Raw genomic sequence first — 22,465 nt, forward strand, 5'->3', positions numbered from 1 at the left:
ATCTGACCCCATCGCAGAAAACTGATATACTTTAGAGAGCCACGGAGAGAATGATGACTCCCTGTGCTCCCCCACCTCCCTTCAGCTCCATTCTCTTCTCCCCCTCATTCTCACTGCTGCGAGTGAGGTGATGAATGTGTGTGTCTGTTTCAGTTCCTATTAATAGGATGGTGCATGGCTGGAGGTGTCCAAGCTATGGAGAGATGAGATCTCTCACTCTCTCTCTCTTTCACACTCATGACACAAACAGAATTAAAGCAGACTACCAGGAAACCCAGATGCCGCAGAGGTGGGGTAAAGGTGGGGGTGAGCTAAAGTAACTAGAGGGAAGGGGGTAGAGGTCGAAGACAAAGCCAACAAAAGAGCTTCAAACAGCATACTGAAGGATTTACTACTCATACGATATAGCCAACTACCCCGCAGAACTTCTTAGCGCAGTGGGGTGAAATACTGAACTTCTACAAAGGAGGTGCGAAGACAAACACAGAGACACAACAGTCCAACATGAGTTAATTATTTCAACCCTTACGGCACAATTTCTAGAGTTCTAGAGACTATTCCTACCTCTTGAGTTGGTAGCCAAGTCAGCCACCTTCTGAAAAGCATCCAGGAAGGCAGCCACAGCAACCACTGTCGCCCTAGGACCAAAGAAGAAGATAAAGGTATATTAACAACAAAAGATTATGCGGGGGGGGGGGGACTTTCATGGCAATAATGATGAATAAGGCTGGACCTCATAGCATGCAAAAGATGTAAAGACACACTTCCCTGTACACCAAGTGTAAGTGCTGATCAAATCGTACACAGTTGGTGACAGTACAACAAAAAGTGATGAGATGAGTTTATCAGATCTATTTTTTAATCTTTTTGTCTCACTTACAGGTCAATGGAAGAATCAGTGCTGCCTTCAACCTGGTTGAAGCACCCAACTCACACTTGCTTCTCCATCATGTGCATTATGACTGCCCAGTGAGTGAAGAAAGGGCTAAATCCTATTTATTGTAAGAAGTGCGGGCACAAGATTATTTTCTGTTGTACAATCACAGACGCAATCTTGCTGGTATCCCGGCTGATTGCCTATCTGGATGCCTGACAGAACGGTTCTGATGGGCAGCAGGCTGCTTACTGGCAGGCCAGATGAGTGGTTAACTTGCAAACACTGGCCTACTTCAGGAACAGCAGACCTCTCATGATTACGATCACAGGTATGAAGATGAAAGGATTTTTGAGGGTGCGTGTACGTGTGTGCAATATCTGATCCAACCCCGTCACCATAAGGCAGACCAGAGTATTTTTCAGTCGAGCCGGCCATACAAAGAAACGAAACTGTCAAAAGTTTTTCCAAAAATACTTCCACCCACAAAAGCTTATTTGTTCGGAACCTGAGAGCGTTAATTTTTCCTTTAAAACACAAGCCTGGAATTTCCATCAGCACTCCAGTCAGGTACCTCGCTCAACTGGCAGACCATTCGGTACACATAATAACATAAGAAATGCTTTATTAATTTATCTTTAATGCCATTGAATTGGTTTTAAAGACATCAAACAAGATAAAGGTGCTTGCGTTGTGCTTAAAGTACATGTCTAATGTTGAGTTTCGGAACGTTATCACAACGTTATCACAGAGCAGCCTTCTACAAGGTTAGAAAAATAAAAGATTAGCTGATAAAACAACCCTGATTCAAAGCCTTGTCATAGACTTTAATATTCCTCTTCACTGGGGGACAAAATCTTGTTTTTCTTTCTTTTTTTTCTAAAAAAAAAAAAAAAGAAATAAAAAAAAGAAATAAAAAAAAAAAAAATCAGTCAAAAAACCTTTTCACCGCATTGGTGAACAAGTACTGTGTTGTTGCCGAGCTGACCAGAAGATCCATGGGTGTGTCCTGCAAATGGAAAAAGAAACATAGACGCAGGCAGACACAGATTCCTTTCTATTTAAAGCTTGGTGCGGGCACCATAACAACCTCTAGCTGATATCCACCTCCACTAATTTACTACACACATTCATTGGTCAATGGATCATATTTTACTCGCACTTGCAGATAAATCCCATTCACTCTTAACCAGAATTCAATGTGTGATGAGCGGTTTGAAGATTTATTTTCATATCACTAGCTGCAGAACACCGAAGTACAATGAAAATAGGCAACAATTGCATGCCATAGTAATCACCTTTAATCTGTTCAAGGCTTTTTCCAAGACAGATACCAAATGGACTGATCCATTCACCATACTTTCATCTTTTCAGTTTCTATTTAACTTGTCCGACTCTGGCTAAAAAAATAAGTACATTTTCAATCCGCTATAAGGGTTTAAGCCTGGTGCGTTACTCTAACAATTACCCGACTACCATTGGATTTAGAATCTGCACACGCCACTACTCCCAGGTCATGACAAACGACTTTTACATTTCCATTCCACAAGGCCTTAGCCAAAGCAACCCAAACTCCCTATGGAGAAATCTATAGTACCGCAGAGTGCTCTTTACGACAATGATACATTCAATACGGCCGCCTTCATCTATTTTTAGTCCCGCAGAGGCTGGAATGTGACTGAAGTAAATGTGAATCATAGAAAGAGGTCGTGTTGTTAGAAACACATACAGAGGAATCATGTCTTCCATATATATATATATATATATATATATATATATAAATAAAAAAAAGAAGAGAGGGAGAGATATGTTTATATCTATTTATGTGTCAGTGCGTGAAAATAGGCTGTGTATATAAATAGGCTGATAGCAGAGCTGTTACAGCTGCATCAACCATGGATAAAACCCTGAAAAGTTTTAAGATGAGTAGAGATCGGCTACTCAGTGCATATGTGTGTATGTGTTCACTCATTAAAAAAAAAAGCAGAGGAGCAGAGGGGCTAAATTACAGAGTAGACCGCTTCTGGACGTCATTACACACAGAGACATATGCTGATACCACCGCTGGCTGGTAACTTATCCAGACCAAGAAGCGAAGGTGGGTGTGTTTGTGTTTTACTGCGTGTGTATGCGTACCGTATCCAGTCCCTAAACAGATTACAGAGCTCTGTGGGTTAGGGGAGGTTGTGGTAGAGTCAAAAAGACCATTTTAGCATTTGTAGAGGCTACAGACAGGCTTGAAAGCAGACAGAAAAAGTCTTACTTGTAGGTCAACCACCAGCAAGACAGGGTAGCACACGCTCATTAGCACTCCAGCACCAAGGGCACCGTTACAGGCAGCCATATGCTACGACCACTGCAGCTCGAAGCAGGGTGGAGGCCAGGCTTGATGTGGAAAAAAACTAGTCTAAATATACCAATCATCTTTCTATGATTGGCATTCAACACATCTATTAAAGGAGGAATTGATCTTCTCTGGGGGCACTAACTGTATCTGGTCAACTGTCAAAGAGGCTTAATGCTTAGCAACTCAAAAGTGCAGGACAATTATCATATACCACACAGTATATGATAATTGTCCTGCACATATGAACACCAGAGAATTTCTTGAGATTGTTTCGAGAACTTGGTCTGCGCTTTTCTCTGCTGTGACACACGCACGGGAGAATCTCCCATGGAGGGGTTAGGGAATCTCCCATGGAGATTCTCCCGTGGAGAAGTTTTGTTTAAGTATGTTGAGAAATGGCAGATGATGTTCCCAGATGACCGTTTTGTGTTGATATCGATACCACACAGAGCAGACAATGTTCACGTGAATGCAACTGCTGACGCTCCTCGCATCGTATTAGGTAGCTGCCTAGGTAATCGCCCTGAGAAGTGGGAAACAAAGGGATTTTTCACAAGTCAGGCAAATTAGTAGATTCGCTCTTCTACCACTCTCCTGCTATTCAGACTCATACATTCAGTCAAACAGCCAGTCATTAGCAACAAGATAACAAATACTCCCCTCAGTTTTAGCAAGGCAGGGTCACATATTTAACCCCTGAATAATGAAGACGCTTGAATAACATATCAACAATAATCAGCCTTAACAGTGAGAAAATCAAAAGAATGGGACAGGGAGCAGCCCCATGTTAAGTATTGTTATATCACAGAACCTTTATATAGCTGTCAGTAATAGTCTGCCTGAAGACACGTGGACACTTAAATAGCCAGGGAAATGCCATTTATTGTTAATCAAAGAATGATCCAGTCCATGGGATGTCTGTATTTGCAGTACTTGTTGGACAATGGGCCTTTATTTCAGCTGTCATAAGTTGTTTGTCTTCTGACACGTGGCCACTTAAAACCAACTAGGAGAGGTGGCTGGGATTGGCATCCATTGTTTGCAGAGGACTTGGAATTATTTTGGCAGCAACTGTGTAAATTTACAGAATCTGAAAGACGGACGACATCGGGTTTAAAGAGAACTTAACTGGGGAGAAAGACATGTAATGACCCTTGGATAGTATTGTTGAGAAACTTGGCTTTGTGTGAATATCGTTTCTCATTAACACAAGGCAACACGGCCATCCTTCTAAGAAAGAAAATTGCCTCCGACGTCTAAAGTAAAAGCCCATACAGGGAATAAAATCAGTTGGAAAAAGTGAGAGTTTTTTAGTTTTGTGCCATGCAATTGTTTCCTTTATCAACGAAATATACAAAATCATCCAACAATATGTTGCACATGCGCAGAGCCATGCTCTCACCTGAGCTGCGACTGCAGTTTTCCTGCCTTGGTGATAAAGTCCTCCCAAATAGGCTGGCTGCTCTGTGGGAGAAAAAGATCAACATTACTGACACAATCTCATCATCAGCACAGATTTCATGATTCTCATAGTTACATAACGCTCCAATATGTGAGGCCACGCTGACCTCACCTGCTGTGTTGAACACAACTATTCTCGGCTTTCCATTTTCCCACCTTTAGACACCATTAAACCTGAGAGTTTCTCTGCGTCTAAGCTATCAGAGGAAATTTTGCATGTCTACGGAGTGTGGTGCATTAAAAAAAAAAAAAAAAACTACTCCCAATTGTCTCTACACAACTAACTGTTGATCGTTTTAGTTTTTTTTTTCAATATTTTCTGTTAATTCACGTGGAAGCGAAAAAATATAAATTACCATCATGTCCTGCGTGTGTTGGCTTGCAAAATGGGGTCACGGGCCTCCTTTGGAAAGATTCCAGCGCAATGAGAGCACTAATGCGATGGTATAATGAGCACGGTTCCCAGTGGGACTCTTAATTTTTTCCTAATTCAGGTCCTGGACTGAAAATAGTTGAAGAGCTCTCTACTGAAACAATTCCAGAGAACAAGTGGCACAATGCATGGAAAAGAGGAGGCCTGTGGGCTTGTAAAAAAAGAGAGAAAAAAGAAGCGAAAATGATGTCTAAAGAACGAGCACATTTTTATCACAGATGTGGCATGAATGTCAGAGGCCCAAGGAATGTCAAGTTGTGCTGTCAAACATAACACCCAACAATCAACTCAAATCCCCCCTACCTACAATGCCTCTTTCTCTCTCCCTTTCTTTAATGCCTCACTCTCCCTTACATCACCATTGCTCCTTTCAGTCTCCAACAACTCCTTTAATCCTTGTGACTCAGATGTACCTTTCTCTGTCCAAAAAGAACAATGACTGATGAGCTCTAGCTGCAAACATTTCTCCCTCCTCTTGTTGACAGATTTGGCCTTACAGTGCTCTGGGTTTCAAATGCCCAGTTTTTTTTTTTTTTTCATCTCCCGATTCACTGCTAGTCATTGGGCACTTGTGGGCTCTAGGGTTTTCCTGTCCAATTCAAACGATTTTCATGGAAGTTGAGGGTAAAAGTCTGGATTTTCTTCAAGACCTCGGCAGAGCAGCCACACCTCCCATGACTTGTACTTACAAACAATTGTTTGAACCGATGACCTTTGAATCTCCAGTCGTTTGGGAAATGGCTCCAAGTGTCATCTCTGGCTTGTGTAAATCTACCGCCTTCTTTTTTTACGATATTTAATAAACCCATCTGACTCTCCCAGTGCATCGTGTGTTGGTCAGCCCAGTGAGTGCAGTCAAACGAACCCTTTTTTTCTGTTGAGAGAAGCTAGTGGCTGGAGTCGGTCACGATCACAAACAGGGTGTCAGAAGGCTTTGACGAGTGAAAAGACTTCTCAACACCAATAAATTCATAATGTAGGTAGGTATTATACCACATTCGAAGTAGTTCTGGTCAGAAGTTAACAGACAAAATGTGCTCTACTACTTCCAACAATGTGTTCCGATGCATTGGCGTATTTTCATTGACATTATCTGGCAGCGTGGTTACCCGACAGTTACAGTAAAGAGACAGAGAGAGGAATAGAGTAAAGTGAGGAATGGCACATTGAGAGGTGCTGAATGCCTCAGCAGTATTCATAACAAACTTTCTGACTCCTGTAGACCCAATGGCTGGCCATTTGACCTGCACATGTCAAAGCCTTCATGGCTTGTGGGTCATTTTCTGCCCTGACAGCTATGGCCTCGGCATTCCTTCAGGCAAATGCAACAGCTGGGGAATCTGCTAATTGTCTCATTAGCCGAGGTCTGTCAAAAATATCATCAAAATAAGATGTCCTAGTTTTGTAATGAACGTCCTATTTGGCCTTTGAGGATGGCTGCATCCACTTAAAACGTTAAGGGTTAGGGTTTTCCAGTGCGTGAAGATGGGAAAGCACTGGATGGGTGGATATATGTGCATTCACATATATCAACAAAAAAAATAACGTGTTTTAATGTACGCCTATAGTAACAGCATACTAGTTATGATTAACATCAGGTGGAAATTAGATCCCAATTTCACTCATCCCCACTCCATCAATTGGCTTTTTCTTTATACAATAACAAGGGTGGTGTGGATTTCAGCTGAGCTCAGACGCCTGGCGCTTACGTTAAGTTAATTCAGCTAACTATGAGGCGTCTTCTTCATCTGTTCCGACACACTACAGCGAAGTTAACTGGCTGGTTTGGGGTAGTTTGTTTTGGACGTCCCTTTAAGCCATCACAAGTGATGTTAATAAGTTAATTTGGCTTACTTTCATGTCTCCAATAACTGTTTGGAAGAGTCCTCCAAGCGCGCTGCATTCCTTCTCAATAACAGCCTCCATTTTCAGGACCACCGCCAGTGGTCAGTCCCGACTCGGTGAGCCGTTTTCAGTTCGTTAACTCCGCTCACCGGGAAAACAAAAACTTCCCTGAAGAAAAAAAAATCGAAATAAAAACGAGCAAACTCACTAGTAATAATGCTTAATGCTCTGAAAAAAGGCTAAAACACAACTTTTATCACAGTAAAGCGAATAAAGAAACACAGCCCAGTTGTACTCTGGTGCACCGTGACTGCTTGAAATCAAAAGAAGCTGTTGGGACGAAAAGAGAAATTTAAATCCCCCTCTTCACTCCACGCCGCCCCGCTCATATCCATGACTAGACCGGGAAGATAATCTTTACAACAGTCTGATAAAAGGCGAGAGGTAGTCCAAGATGTTCGTGTGGCAATGCTATTCCGTATGTTGACAGGTAGACAAATACCCTCACCCAATGTTCCCTTCACGACCTTCTCAGCACTGACGGAGAGAAAAATAAGGAGACCTCCTGAAGAGTCAAGCTATCCTCAAAGCTAAAAATAGTTTCCGGTTGAGTGTATGCATCAAAGTAAGAGCTCAGTCAGTCAGAATTATAGGTGCGCCTTTGAGCTTCAACTCAGAATGAATAGACATAGCACCAATATACGTATACGTTTTAGTTAAAGGAACGTGCACTAAGCAAACATTGGGTGCAATTCTTTTTTTCAAGGTAATATCTTGTACTTTTCAGTCTGTTGGGTATGTAAAGTGTTCTCTTTTCTTGTTTTATTGTGAAAGAGCTATTGGCTACTTCCGGACTTACAGGTGAGCGGACGAACGCGAGGATGTAATGCTCGTTCATGAGCTATTTTGTGCCTGTCGTCTGGAGACTGGAAGCGTTTTGTCGGTGAAAGGAAACACAGATACAAAAGTAATAGATGAAGTTATTAAGACTGACTAAAACCACCGAGAAATTTATGGGGTAGTCTGAAAACAATTATAGAGAGTTGCAGAATAAGCATAGATTAAAGAATTCTCATCCCAATTATTTCAAAAGTAGTGAGGGGGCAGTGACACATTCTCAGGTGCCGTATTACCATCATTGCAAAAACACTGGCTAAATCGTTACACTTCAGGGAACAAAGTTGAGTAGCTGTGGCTGAGTAATTATGGATAAATGGTGACACCTAGCGGCTGAAATGACAATTACTATATAAAATCACTGCAAAGACTTCACAGCTTTTCTTAATATTTTTGGCCCAGTTTGTGAGTCTTGACATCCTCTCAAGAATTCCAAAAGATTTGTCATGAAAATACATAAAAGAGCAACAACAAACAAATACAAATGCACACGTTTGGGATGTTGGGAATTCCAAAGAATCCCACTATTATCCTCTCATGAACACCAAACCATTTGTTAACACATCTGTGGAATCTGACATCTTTACATGCAGTGACATAATTTAAGAAATCTGGTGTAGCTACTGTAAATCCCTTTGATATTCTGGTGATAGGTTACTTTCGTACAGCTCAGTACAGAAGGCAACTGTAACTCTGTTGGGTGTCACGGAGTATATTGTGTGGAACATTGCCAGATACAGGCGCACTCTTAAAATGTCCCTTTCATTTGTCTGCCATGCCAGCCATGGCTCAGTGTCCAGTGACATCAACAAAAACAAGAGTGTTAACTGTTTCTTTTTCATCCTGATCAAAATGACTGATTCCTTAACCTCCGCCTGGCAAATAGTTTCCTTGCTTAATGGACCTCAAAACATCCTATGCCAAAGATATTTATGGAAAACATTAGATTAGATTAGATTAGATTAGATTATACTTTATTCAACCCACAACGGGAAAATTCACTTGCCACAGCAGCAACACAGCAAGAAACGCAACAACAGGCATGAACAAGAAATTTAAAAAAAGAGAGAAGTCCTTAGACATATGCAATAACACTGACATGGGGCAAATGACCAACAAACAAGCAACAAACAAGTGCACACCCTAGCCAAAGCAAGTAAAGTGACCTAGTATAAACAATATTGCACATTATGAAGTTGAAATGACGAAATATAAATAAATACGGATAAAGAAAAATCTCTATGTGAGTGGTGGATTGTCATGGAAAGGCAACAACATGATCAGTGGGTGCATGTATTGAAAAGTCTGACAGCTGCCGGGATGAAAGACCTGCAGAACCTCTCCTTCTTGCACCATGGGTGTAAAAGTCTGCTGCTGAAGGAGCTGCACAGGGAAAGTCCTGAGGAGAGTCCTGCACACACCGAAGGACCTCAGTCTCCTCAGCAGGTGGAGGCTACTCTGGCCCCTCTTGTAGAGGGCTTGTGTGTGATCCGTCCAGTCCAGTTTATTGTTGAGGTGAACACCCAGGAATTTGTAGTTCTCCACCATCTCAATGTCCAATCCCTGGATGTTCACCGGTGTGAAGTGGAGTGTTTTCCTCCTGTAGTTGACGACCATCTCCTTTGTTTTGCTGGTATTAAGCTGAAGATGGTTCAGCTCACACCAGCTGACAGAGTCCTTGATGACCGTCCTGTATTCCAGTTCGTTTTCCTCAGAAACACATCCAACAATGGCTGTGTCATCGGAAAACTTCTGGATGTGGCAGTGTGTGGTGTTGTGTGTGAAGTCCGATGTATACAGGGTGAAGAGGAAAAGGGAGAACACCGTACCCTGAGGGGCACCTGTGCTGCAGAGCGATATGTCAGACACACAGTTATGTAGCCTCACATACTGTGGTCTGTTGGTGAGGTAGTCTGTGGTCCATGCAGCCAGGTGTTGGTCCACTCCCGTATTTTCCATCTTCACCATGAGCAGTGATGGCTGGATAGTGTTGAAAGCACTGGAGAAATAAAAAAAACATGATCCTACCAGTGCTCCCGTTGTCCTCCAGGTGAAGCAGTGATCTGTGCACTAAAACGATTACTGCGTCGTCCACCCCAACACCAGGCCGGTAAGCAAACTGCAGGTGGTCCAGATGTGTGCCCACCAGTGGTCGTAGGTGACCCGGAATGATCCTCTTCGTGGTCTTCATCAGGTGAGAAGTCGAGGCAACAGGCCTGAAGTGGTTTAGCTCCTTGGGGCGTGGTACCTTAGGAACAGGGACCACGCAGGAGCTCTTCCACAGCGCAGGAACTTTCCCTAGGCTCAGACTCAGGTTGAACAAGTGCATGACCATGCCACGTGGGTGGGACAGATTATGATCACTGAATTGATCATCTAAAAAAATGATGCTTCAAGTAATGGAAGAATGTATAGAATTAGTAGAGAATGGACATTTTACTTAAGTCCCTCAGCTTCCTCAACGCTCCAAAACATTAATGTTACGCAGCACTGATTCGAAACAGAACTCGAGAAGTTGCATGAACACAGATTTGAAGATCAACAGTGACATCATAGGTTTGAAATATGAACTGCTGCACCATACTGTTAGCTCTCACAGCATTTTGTTTTTAAAGACGTCCTCAAGCCTGGTTAAACAACACATCAGAAGAGGTAATACCGAATTCTGTGCCGTGAATCTCACTCAATAGAAATCTTCACTATCCGTAAGATGGAGCAGATTGATTTCATTCATCGGTATATCACAGAACTGGTGAACATTTCATGTTTTGGAGTGTAGAGCGACAGCTTCGGCAGACCAAAACATCTGCTATGTAAACAACTGCTACACACAGTGTGGTCAGCCAGGAAACATTTTGAAGTGGCCACAAAGCACGAAGGCACAACTTCAATCAGTTTCTTGGCAGCGGGCAAATTGAAATATCGTCCCGTTGCTGAAAGCCCATGTCATTTCGCTTAAGGTTTACTGTGGAATACAAAAGTGTTTTCCTTTAATTCTATCAATCAAGTCCGTCTGTCCTCTCAGCATCGGTTCAGTGATGCTGCTCTTGGAAATCAGTCGAGGAGGCAAGAACCTATTCTATGACATGTATGAGCAACAGACCTGGACAATCAAAAGGACACCGTTCATTCAACCGGCTGTGAAGAGCTTTGTGAGGAATTAGTTTCACACAAAATGATTCATCGTAATCCCAGTTTTTTATGGCGGATTTTTATTTGACCAACATTTTTCTTCCACTTCTGTTAAATCTTCTGAAAGCTGTTGCGTTCGCACATAACAAAGCCCTTTCTCAGTCGTCAATGGCAAAAACTGATGGGATTGTTTTTTCTAGGTCTCCATTGGATGGAGTTGGAAGGCTACATTTTCTTTAAAACAAAGAAAGGAAAAACATCTCTGAGATTTGCAGTTTGTCATCCACCCAGTGGATATACTTTTGTTCATTATAAACTCCAATTTGGCTTTTTGAAGCTTAACTGCATGTGCCATGCTGGGTTTCAGGACGCCTCTGTGAGTCGAGCCTCAATTACAAAGCTGGACCCGGTAATGCACATAATAATGATTCACAGGCAATTCTTTTTTAAACTTTTATTTTTCTTGTTCTAATTGCATTTGAAATGTCAAAAACAGCAGCTGTCAATCCAAAAAAAAAAGTCCTAATTTAAAACAATTCAAATCAAAAGCCTAATGCAAACAAAGGTGAACAATAAATCACATGAATTAACCGTGCCATGCAAGATAGTTATTGATTAAAGCAGTTAAATAATGCATCAACAGTTAAATATAAACACAAAAAATATAAGATTTGAAAAAGTGACCCAAGAATATGACGATGACAGATGTTTGCAGTGAAGCACCTTTTTTCATGTTTAATAATTGACGAGATCGTGCGATTCGTTTCCAGTAATCAAACGGAGCGACAGATTTACTCCACCGAGACCTTGGATACACTTTTGTTATCAGTGATCAGTTGTCAGATAAGACACCATTCGGCCGGTTACACGGTAATACATGGCAAATACTGACTAAAAGCGTACAACACCAACAACGCTGCGAAAAACAACATGTTCAGAAAATCTGACAACAAGAAATTCAAGTGTCAGATTGACTGTCCAGTCGTGTTAAACCTTTAGGGAGCTGACGGCTCCTCGAGACCGAAGGTGGACACAACTATCAGGCTGCCTTTTATGGGAAGTCTTCTGTCAGAGAAGGTGTGACTCATGAAACAGGACACGAACACCTGTATAATCAACATCAGCGAAAAAACTATTTTCATTGTGTAAAATTACCTTGTAAAGTCTAAAAATGCTGTATAATTTACAATGTAAGGTTCAATCACAGCCTCTTATGTCCCCCATTCATTTTTTTTTTTTTTTTTGCTGAAGGGGACGAGGAAGCTGCAGAACTTTCTGGCATGTAAAAAAACAAAAAACAAAAAAAAACAACTCCCATCTTCAAGGTTTGTTTTCAAAATCTCTTCGACGGATTAGAAAGAAGCTATTTAAAACTTATCATTTCGGTGTCTCAGAAGAACCTTCAGAGCGTTACTGTCTTGAAATTCAATCAAAACTCCAAGACATTTTATTAATTTCTAAAGAGACAAAATATTGTTACGGTATAAAATTTACAAATAATAAGTCATTTTTAAAGAAAAAAACAAAACAAACATCCTGACAGATGTGTGAGGCAGACATCTTGCCATCTATACGGTGCTGCTGATGGAGACGTCCCCCCGTTATCCCCATCGGGATAACGATGCACGCACTTAACTAAACCCAATAGCAGTTGAGTCTATGGATCTCCAGATGGTGTGGCTGATGATGTTATGAAGTTATGAAAAAGTTGCAAAAATTAGTTTGTGCTTATTTTCCTGGTTACTTCCTCCACCTTTTGAATCCCATCACCATACTGCAGCCGTAGCAGAGTGTCACCAAACATGCGAATACCTGCGACAGAGAGGGAGGAAACAAGTTAACCAACAATAATTGTATGAAACACAAAGCTAACTTTTTTCCCCAATCAAGACTTTGTTGTCTTAGCTTGCCATCTACTATTTGTGCTGTGTGTCTACAGCTTTATCGTCTCAAAAATGACCAAGACTGCTGCAGTGCTAACGCCTTGAAGCGGCTCTTTGCTCCAACAGGGATAAAACTGGCTCAGGTAGAAAAAGGTTTTGCGACGCCAACTTTTATTGGTCCAGAACCAAGGACTGCTTACGTCTGAAAGCTGTGGTGGGATCATAGCCAGCAAGACCAACCAACACTCGCAAAGTGACGACTGCTACTGGTAGTTCAAGTTTGGAACCTTTTTTCTTTGTGTCTATACGGATATAACAAGCTGTGAACCCCACCTTAAAACTGCAACGCACCAATGACACTCACAGATGTAAAAGCCACGGATTCAAACACAATGGACCTAAAGAGGCCGATCCTGCCATCGTGCTGGGTGGGGCTAACTGTAGTGCTTTACTTGCTAGTACTTTGAATGGTGTGAAGTCTATGATAAGTTTTTCCTTCCCATTACTGCACAATATATATATCGCTTCAGCTTCAACATCCTGATGCGTGTATGTTCCAATTTTCTATGTCTGTTAAATGCATCGTTTACCTTGTTTTTCAGGTCATGCACTCACCTACTCCTTCATTGTGCAGCTCTACCTCTGACTTTCTAATGCGTTTTCAGTGGCTCTCCAAGTTGTGCACGTGCTAATTTTGGATATCGCAAACTAAATCCAAAAAGACATGCAGGACTCACCGTGGCTGCCACATTAATATTGTATTGCCTGTCATTCAGGACTGTGAATATATTGCCCCGAGGGTGGGTTATACACAGGACAGAGGCAGTGCTGTTTGTGATGTGAGCTCCTCCGTTCGCCGCTGTAGTTGCTGCCTCCAACACAAAGGCACCAAAGTAGAATAGCAAAGCGATGAAATGGTAAACCACATCCTGAGAAAATAGGGGAGAATACATTATAAATAAACTAAACAAGAAGTCATTCAGCATTCATGTACAGACGGGGACAAGCAAGGGCACCGGGATTTTTCTTTTTTTCTTTGTGAACTTGCTGTTAAAAATGCTGTTAGATTCTGCCACTTCGGTCCAACTGTTAAGAACAACCAAACATGTGGGTACTTATCAGGCATGAAGCGACCAGAACTGTATTTTAGCAATTTTATGCTCCTAAAATGTGGAACAGTCTTCCAGAAGATATGAGACAGGCCTCAACTCTGACAATGTTTAAATCCAGGCTGAAAACACTTCTATTTAGCTGTGCATATGACACCTGAAAGTATTTTATCTGCACTCTTCACTTTTAAATTAATTAATTATTAGGGGCAGGGGCAGGAGCAGGAGCAGGAGCAGGGGCAGGAACAGGAACAGGAGCAGGAGCAGGAGCAGGGGCAGGGGCAGGAACAGGAGCAGGAGCAGGAGCAGGAGCAGGGGCAGGAACAGGAACAGGAGCAGGAGCAGGAGCAGGGTCAGGAACAGGAACAGGAACAGGAGCAGGAGCAGGGGCAGGGGCAGGGGCAGGGGCAGGGGCAGGGGCAGGGGCAGGGGCAGGGGCAGGGGCAGGGGCAGGGGCAGGGGCAGGAGCAGGAGCAGGGGCAGGGGCAGGGTCAGGGGGGGTGTGTCAGAGAGCGAGGAGGGTTTATGAGAGTTTGTGTTGCCGACTACAGGCGGGCCTTTGTTGCATTGTAGCGTGAGCTCATCATCCATGTCACTCATTGTTCGGCTGAAAACAAACAACCCCACACGCCTGGCTTTTCCTGGGAGTAGGGGCCTGGAGCCCGAGGAAAGGCTTGCTCTGTCCGAGAGTCCAGACGTAACACAGACGCGAGTCCGCTACAATAACATAACCCAGGAGCAGGAAGGCAATTTCTCACTTTTCATCCATTCTAATCTAAAAAATTACTCTGCAGTTCCCTTTTGGCGAAATTACAAAACATTTCCAAAGCAGAGTAACTGGTCTGACGTCAGCCTGGATTTTTATTCGTATTCGGATTGTTACTAGACTTTTAGACTAAGTAAAGCTTGATGAGTTGAAATGCTTAACGTGCCAAAGTTACCCGAGCATCTTAAATCATATATCTTCAATTATTTATTTTTTTATTTGGATGATAACCGTGATTCAAAATGAGTTAGTCATCTTTCAATAGGCAATATAAAATGCTATATGATGCCAATAAACACCACAAAAAGAGCCAATAAAAGACTGACTTACTTTCAGTTTTGCCACCAACCCATATATCTGCCCCTTTAGGGCACTAGACGACATCTGCTGCAGTGACGTTATTTCATAACACACCACTTTTTTTTTTACAAACAAATGCTGTCACCTCCCCTTTCAAATTGTCTGATAGTGGTTTAAAACAAGTGTTTCTCCTTTCAGAATAAATAAATAAAATAAAAAAACATAATAGAAGTTGCCACAAGCTGAGCTTGTGTTATTCTAAAATGTAACGATTGACTGTTAATTAATTAACAAAATCACGACGTCCTGTTATGGATGTCGTGTCCATCCTTGACGGACAGACAAACAGGCAGAATAGCAAGCCGTTTCAATAGATGCACAGATCGGTGGAGGACAAATAGACAAACCGGTGGACTGAGGCGTTCATCTACAGCTTACCAAGAAGTTCCAGTCCGTGGTGATGCGGTCAGCTAAACCAGTGACGAGGAGAGTGAGGTAGGCAGAGGAGACGAAGAAGGCGGTAACAGACACAAACATCACCCAGCCCTGCAGCAGGGGCACAGGCACATTGGAGGAGGCCACCAGGATCCATACCAAACCACCGAAGAACTGGGGATATAAATAAACACAGTTATCTAATCAGCATCTAATTATTAGTTGTTACTAGGGAGCGGCCTATCTGCTCGACCAGTGACTTTGCACGATTAGGGCTTGTGATCACGAAGAAGGCCAAAGGGTAGAAAAATGCTACCGGGTTCAGACTGTGTCTTCTGGTTAAACTGTTTCGAACGATCGGCACCTTATTACAATTTCTGGTGAGCAACACCATGCTAATACACATTGGACAAAGTCCCAAGAATCCATATTACATCAGTAGTGATATAAACAACTGGCGACCTGTCCAGGGTGTAGCCTACCGCTGGGATAGGCTGCAGCCCCCCCGTGACCCGACCGACGGATTAAACGGGTATAGAAAATGGATGGATGGGATATAAACAAACATGTGTTGGTGATTGATGCGGTTCTCTTTGTGGTACATTAATATTCAACTATTCAGTTCTTAAAAAAAAAAAAGCCTGTTTGGATCCATTTAGTCAAACAGTAGGTCTCCACGGACACATTTGCAAACATCTTGTCAGTTCTGACACTTCGTCTAAAGATATAACCGATTCCTGAGCGGATTTATCCCGCAGTGATATATGTGAGATATCTTGGTTGAGGATGTTGTGCGTAATCTTCCTCTGCAAAATTGCCGTTCGTGGACCTGACATGATACTGCATGTTGATTGTGTGATTGTAAATGTGTCAGCCGACCACCTTCGAAAGCCCAGAACCAAAGTCTCCAAAGGGAAATAACAAAATTTGGGTTTATCTTAAATTTAAAATCTATTCATGTTACTAAATGCAAACCTTTAGATCATTTTATTGACAGGTGACTTCTTTTTCCCCCCGCTTTTTAAAATAAATCTTTTTAGGTTCTCTTCTGTCCGCCTGTCCATCAAACAATGTACAGCCTGTGTTTTAAACACTGACATATGAAGCGACTATGCCATCAATATTTGCACTGTGTCTAACTTCTGCTGTTTACTTTAGGGAGTAGGCAAATTTACTAAATCAGTGCCTAAGCCTAGCAGAGAGGCATGGGTCGTACCTTTGCCATCCTGTGGGGGGAAAAGATTCACCGTGAAGGAGATTACAGAGTATTATTTAAATCAGCGGGACTCAGACGTGGGAATACTCAATGACGACTACAAGAAATAAGTGGGTATAACCTGTAAACCCGCAAATACCATGCACTGAAGCACTGGCTGACATAGGGCCAGAGAAACAGGACACTTAGATCACTTTAAAGTGCTCCTTCAATACATAACCTGCAAGTCCCATCAGTTTAATTTCTTGAAAACAGCAGTCTGTTCTGGCTTTTCCGAAACTTCTCAGTGTATAGCATATATATATATATATATATATATATATATATTAAAAGACAAGTTTGTTTTCAGAATCAAAGCCACAGTAACACGTGCTCGCTCTGATATGGTTCATTTTGTGGGAAAAGTGCTGTGGTTGATGTTAGGTATAGCTTGACGAATCAGAAAGGACTCCAACTTACTCCAAAGTAAGCCCACATTTTAATGACAGACGCAAGCCAGCATTTGAATGCCAATGTTTCCAGCTGAAGGCCTTTTTTTTTTCTTCTTTCTTTTAATAAAGGCCTTCATGTGCAAATAGGCTTCTAGATAAATAGTAAAATAATCAGAAGATTAGAGGCTGCGTGTGGAAACAGTGCAGAGGTCACCTTGCTGGGGTCGTGGCACTATAACGCACTCAGAGCGGATACAAAGGAGATCTTATGTGTTCTCCGTTGTCACAAACTTTATAGATAGATTATTATCAAAGGGAAGGACGCTCACAGTACCGTTTGTGGGAAGTACGTTACAAAACATGCGCTGCCAATCTCACTCGAGGCCAATATTTCTCTTTCTTTGGCTGACAAGAAAAATCCAGGCAATAAGTACAGCCCGAGGCAAATCGCAGTGACGATTTATGTTTTGTGTTAACAATGCTTTAAACGAGCAGCACGAGCATCTGAGAGGAAAGAGCGTGTTAGTCTAGAACTAAGAGTCTGCTTCCAAAAGTTAATAATTAATTCATTAAGAAATATTAACTATGCAGACACTGAGGTCAGTGATACATGAACGAATATAATGTAGAACAGCCTTTTGTAAATGCACACTTACTATTTCTAAGCAGACAAGAGCGCCAGAGTAAGTCAACAACACATCCCGTCCCAATGGCAAAGAAATGGTTGGCGCTGGGAACGAGGTGGCGGCGGGATTGACGGCGGGATTGGTGGCTGGTTCCGACATCTCTCTCTTGTCTCCGTCACCTCCTTTCCTCTGCTTCTCACCCTCTTGGATCCCTCTGAAAAAGGCGTTAAACAAAGGACGGGAGCAGTGGGTGAAATTCCTACGGAGTCATGTGTCCCCCAAACAGGTCGGGCAGGTGCAGCGGCCACTCCCTGCAAACCGAGGCTGCCTTCAAGGACGTCTAGGAAGTTCCACGATCCAATTATCTACTCTGCCAATCCATGCCGTGGGCGTGATCATCCGCCGAAATTGATTACTGATTCATTCTGAAAGTGTTTCCATGAAGCAGATTCAAAAGATTCAAAAGTCACAACACACATATTTTACATCATTATCAAATTTTCACAACAATTAATTTAGTTTTTAGATGTAAAGCTGCTACATCCAACTATAATATGAATTTGACTCATATTATGAATAAATAATGTTAATCATATTATGAGTATATGTATCTGGTTTTGTTCATACTATCTGTTGTGACAAGTGAGTGATTTCTTCGTGTTGAGCTGATATAAATAGGTCAACATAATAGTCAATTTAATTTTGGTGGCGGAAAACAGTCTGAATGGTCCCCTGTTCTTTGCATGTTTCATGGGTAAGGCAGTTCATCAGGTGGGCCATAAAACTACAAGGTGATGTGCTGTACGGTGACGTCGCACCTCTTGTGTTGTTTCACGCCCTCAATGTCAATTCTGGCTGGCTCTGCCTTCACCTGCTTTGTAAAGGTTCGTTGGCCTCACCCAATGTTCTCTTCTCTAGCAGCAGGTGAAGGCGGCAGTTTTTGTCAAACACTGTCAGAGCAATGAACTCTCTCTGTGTGAACCACTGTTTCATGTTTTTTTTTCTTACACTCTATAGTGCACCATAGCAGCCACCAGCAAACACCTGTCTGTGATATTTGCAGTGAGAAGAAAAGTGGGATAGTTTCAGTCGCAAGTCGAATCCATTGATTCCTGTTAGAAATTCAATTGAATTAGGGGGTGAGAAACAATGGCTTATGCACAAGTCAACCTTAAACGTGCAAGAGCACTGAGGCAAAGACATTGTAAAGGTAAGCGGCAGCTGGGGAGAGAAGAGAACAGATTTCCAAACAGACACCAGATTTAATGCATACACGCTAAAAATATTTAAAGAAAGCTCTTACTCCAAATGTTGGATGGGAATTATTTTGGGAAAAAACTTTTCTTTTTAAGCCAAAAGAGTTCATCTGCAATGCTGTTACACAGTTGAGTAGTGAAATACCTTATGGCAAACCACAGTTAATGATTAGCTTGGATTTGGGTAAAGCCAGCCAATGTTGATATAACCCCTGAGAGGGCACTGTAAGTGCAGCGAGCAGTTAGAATAAATACGACCTGCATATTGTCACGTGATATAAGGCGATTGTCTATCTGATTAGATCTGCGTGAAATATTTCAAATGGCTGATGTTTTTCAAGATTCAACACAAAAGGTTAGGACGTTTAGGGAAGCGCCTAAGCCACTTTAGAGAGAAATTGAGTCATACTGCTATATATTCAGGGATTCTGTGTAACATTAAACTGATTTGCTGGATCAGTTGGATTCATCATTAACCGAGACTTTTACTTGCCTCACTGGCAGATATTTTCAAAGACAAGATATGCGATACATCAGAGATAATCAGGAAATATCATTGAAAATGATGAAGTAATGTTGTTGTAAATCAATATCAGAGATGATTCTATATTCTTGATTTCAAATGCGTACCTCCTCTGCTGTGATTGAACCTTTTGGCCTCATGTTGTTACTCATCTTGACTCACGGCCACAGCTTTGTACCGGCTCTGCAGCTCCTCGAGCTCTTTTGTCAGATTGCCTGAAATGATCCTCAGTTGGTGCTGCTGTCAGGTTATGAATCCGTTTTCCACACTTTATCAGACCAATTTGAAGGATGTTATGACGACCGATAGCGCTGGCATCTGCGACCAGTTCATCAAGAGCCAGCGATAAACCATTGAAATCATGAGGTCACCACTCTGATAAAGGGAAAATGATGTGGTAATAATACTGTAGATCAGGGGTGTCAAACTCATTTTCACCGAGGGCCACATCAGCATAATCGTTGCCCTCAAAGGGCCAGATGTAACTTATAAATGTAACTACTCCTTAATGTTAAATAACTCTTAATTTATGACTTATTCAAGTTACAAATATTACATATATATTTGCATAGATGTAAAAAAAAAATATGTTTGCTTGTTGCTCTGTTATTTTATCATAAATCCGTTTTATTTGTCAGGTTATGAAAGCCACATCACTCCATCAATCAACAATCAAACTATCCAAGTGAATAAAGAAAAATAACGTCAAACACAAGTTATGACATTTACTTTGTTCAAAACTTGAAATATCAAAGCTAGCTTTTACTGTCGCATTGTTTTTGGTTGTGGCTTTCGCGAACACATTCGATCGCAGTTTGCCTAATGTTGGCAGACTCAGCTCCGTGTTTGGTCTCAGAATGCGGACGTAGATCGTACTCTTTGACAACCGCCACCGCCTCATAACACAAAAGACATATCGTTTTTTATCCTTGAAGCACAAACACGTATTCGCCTTCCGATATTTCTTGAAAAAGAAAAATTATTCTCTTCCTGGACATTTTGGGATCATCATTTGTATTTCTCAATTCCACTTGTTGGGAAAAATCGCATCGACTCGGAAACATTGCAGTCCAGTGGCGGGATGCCGTCACTTTGCGCGTAACATTATCGGCATGCATTGTGGGAAATGTATGCCGATTTGGCCCGCGGGCCTTGAGTTTGACACATATGCTCTAAAGGAATGTGCCCTATTGGGTCCCACATCACCACGAAGGTTTAGCTTCAGAGTGACTTCAGTAGCTTCACCTAACCTACAATCGATCCCCCTGTTGCTTTCACTTGTGAACAGACAATAAATAGTATCGACTGTCACGCCTCAACTGAAAGAGCATGCTGTTCTAATCCAAGATGGAGCAATGATGGAGTGTTGCAGCACTGATAATTTAGCGTTTTTTTTACAACCAGGATCATCTCTGTAAATAAATAACTTCAGGAATCATTGAGTTTCTACCAGATTTATTTGATCATTCCTCTAAAATCATAACCAATTTACCCATTCCAAAGCCCTGCCTTGGCAGCTGGCATGAAGGGTCCCAAAAAGAGATACAGATGAAGAGGATGGGAGAAAGATGCTCACTGAGACTTCATTTGATGTAGGATGTTCAAAGTTTCTGAGGAGTGTGAGGAGAAAGAGGGAGACTGAGGCTGAAAATGCAGCAGGAGAAGCTGCAAATGGCGAGACTGAGAGTGTGTGCGTCAGGGAAGAAGGTCAGAGTGTGCTTCTTTGCTTCTGAGGGAGGGAATCTCTGCTTTGATGGATGCAGTTAAACAACTGATTATGGTGAATTAATAAAACAATACTTAAATGGTTACGCTCAGGGGTGCAGATGGGATTTTTGAACTGGGGGGGAACAAGCTGTCAACAAATGATTTCAACTCAATTATTTTTGAGTAATTTGGGCATTAACTGGCGCTCAAGTCGTTACTTTTTGTAACCCTCTATGGGCCAATAGTTTGCACTAAAAAGCCGTTGTAGAATTATTTGAAGTCATGGATAAACAACACTGAACATTGTGAAACAAAGGCCGACCCGATTAACACCGGCAGTACATTATGAAACTGTCCGGAATACCAATCACCCACCAACACACATGTGCAGCAACCCGTTCCTCTTTAGGACCCTGGGGAGTGTACCCATGGGTACACTGAAGTGCATTAACAAGGATTCATGTCATCACTTTTCAATGAAGGCCACTATAGCTCAAACACAATCTTTAAAACAAATAAAGTGGCCGTGTATATAACATTAGATTCATACATTATTAACAATGCTATCATTTCACAAGCATCAAACACCATTACACTGCATGTCAATGTAGAAAAATTAGCCTTTTAAAAGAGCTAACTTTCCTTAAATGCAATCAGAATTCAACTTTCAACCAATTTAGGCCTTCAATCCAACCCAAAAAGCTTGACATTTTTCAGATCGAAGGGAAGGTAAGGGGTTGTTACCCAAACAGAACCACCAAAGATCCCAACTGTAGAAGAGTTGGCTTCACAAGAAGTATTGAATCTAGAAGTGGAGGAAGTTACCGGAGCAGAACCACAAAAGATTCCTGACGAACCAAAGAAGAAAGTTGCACCAAAAGTTGCACCGAAGCCTCCGCGCATGAACAAGAAGACGCCAGAAATCATTGTGAAGAACAACGAGCCTGAAGGCATCCAGGAGCAACAAGACACGGAGGACATTCCATCACTGATCGATGTCCAGGAACCAAAGATCTCCGAACCCGTGGAAGACACAGCAGTTCCAGAACAACTTGTGGACCAATGTGAGCCCTCAGAACAAAGACCAGAGGTGCCTTCAGCGTGGAGGAAGTTAAAGAAATACATGACGCCAAAACACCGCCGCCAGTAAAAAGAGAAAACCATCGAGAGAGGAAGAAAGAGCAGCGTTTAAGACTCGCACACAAGACTCATCAACAGCTTGTC

At 42.0% G+C, this 22,465-nt stretch overlaps 2 protein-coding genes across 6 annotated transcripts in view; both read right to left on the bottom strand.

Annotated features, from left to right (window-relative positions):
* The window catches only part of LOC142379821 (protein MTSS 1-like), a 46,462-nt gene extending 38,923 nt beyond the window's left edge, over positions 1-7,539 (bottom strand). For 2 of the 5 annotated variants that reach the window (XM_075465116.1, XM_075465113.1), the window contains exons 1-3: positions 6,970-7,538; positions 4,624-4,685; positions 565-638 (exon numbers count right to left, since the gene is read on the bottom strand). In XM_075465116.1, the coding sequence (XP_075321231.1) occupies positions 565-638; positions 4,624-4,685; positions 6,970-7,041 (208 nt within the window). In that variant the 5' untranslated portion in view covers positions 7,042-7,538. Of the gene's footprint in view, positions 1-564; positions 639-4,623; positions 4,686-6,969 lie in introns of all 5 variants that reach the window. The other 3 variants (XM_075465114.1, XM_075465117.1, XM_075465115.1) reach the window with 3 other exon arrangements.
* Positions 7,540-12,161: 4,622 nt separating this feature from the next.
* mal2 (mal, T cell differentiation protein 2) lies at positions 12,162-18,062 on the bottom strand. The gene is made up of 4 exons (XM_075466609.1): positions 17,786-18,062; positions 15,486-15,656; positions 13,610-13,801; positions 12,162-12,801 (listed from the first exon to the last, which is right to left on the bottom strand). Exons 1-4 carry the CDS (start codon positions 17,912-17,914, stop codon positions 12,730-12,732), a joined length of 564 nt encoding a protein of 187 aa, XP_075322724.1. The 5' UTR covers positions 17,915-18,062; the 3' UTR covers positions 12,162-12,729.
* Positions 18,063-22,465: the final 4,403 nt, after the last annotated feature.

Source organism: Odontesthes bonariensis, chromosome 5, assembly GCF_027942865.1.
Source record: "Odontesthes bonariensis isolate fOdoBon6 chromosome 5, fOdoBon6.hap1, whole genome shotgun sequence".
NCBI classification, from domain to species: domain Eukaryota; kingdom Metazoa; phylum Chordata; class Actinopteri; order Atheriniformes; family Atherinopsidae; genus Odontesthes; species Odontesthes bonariensis.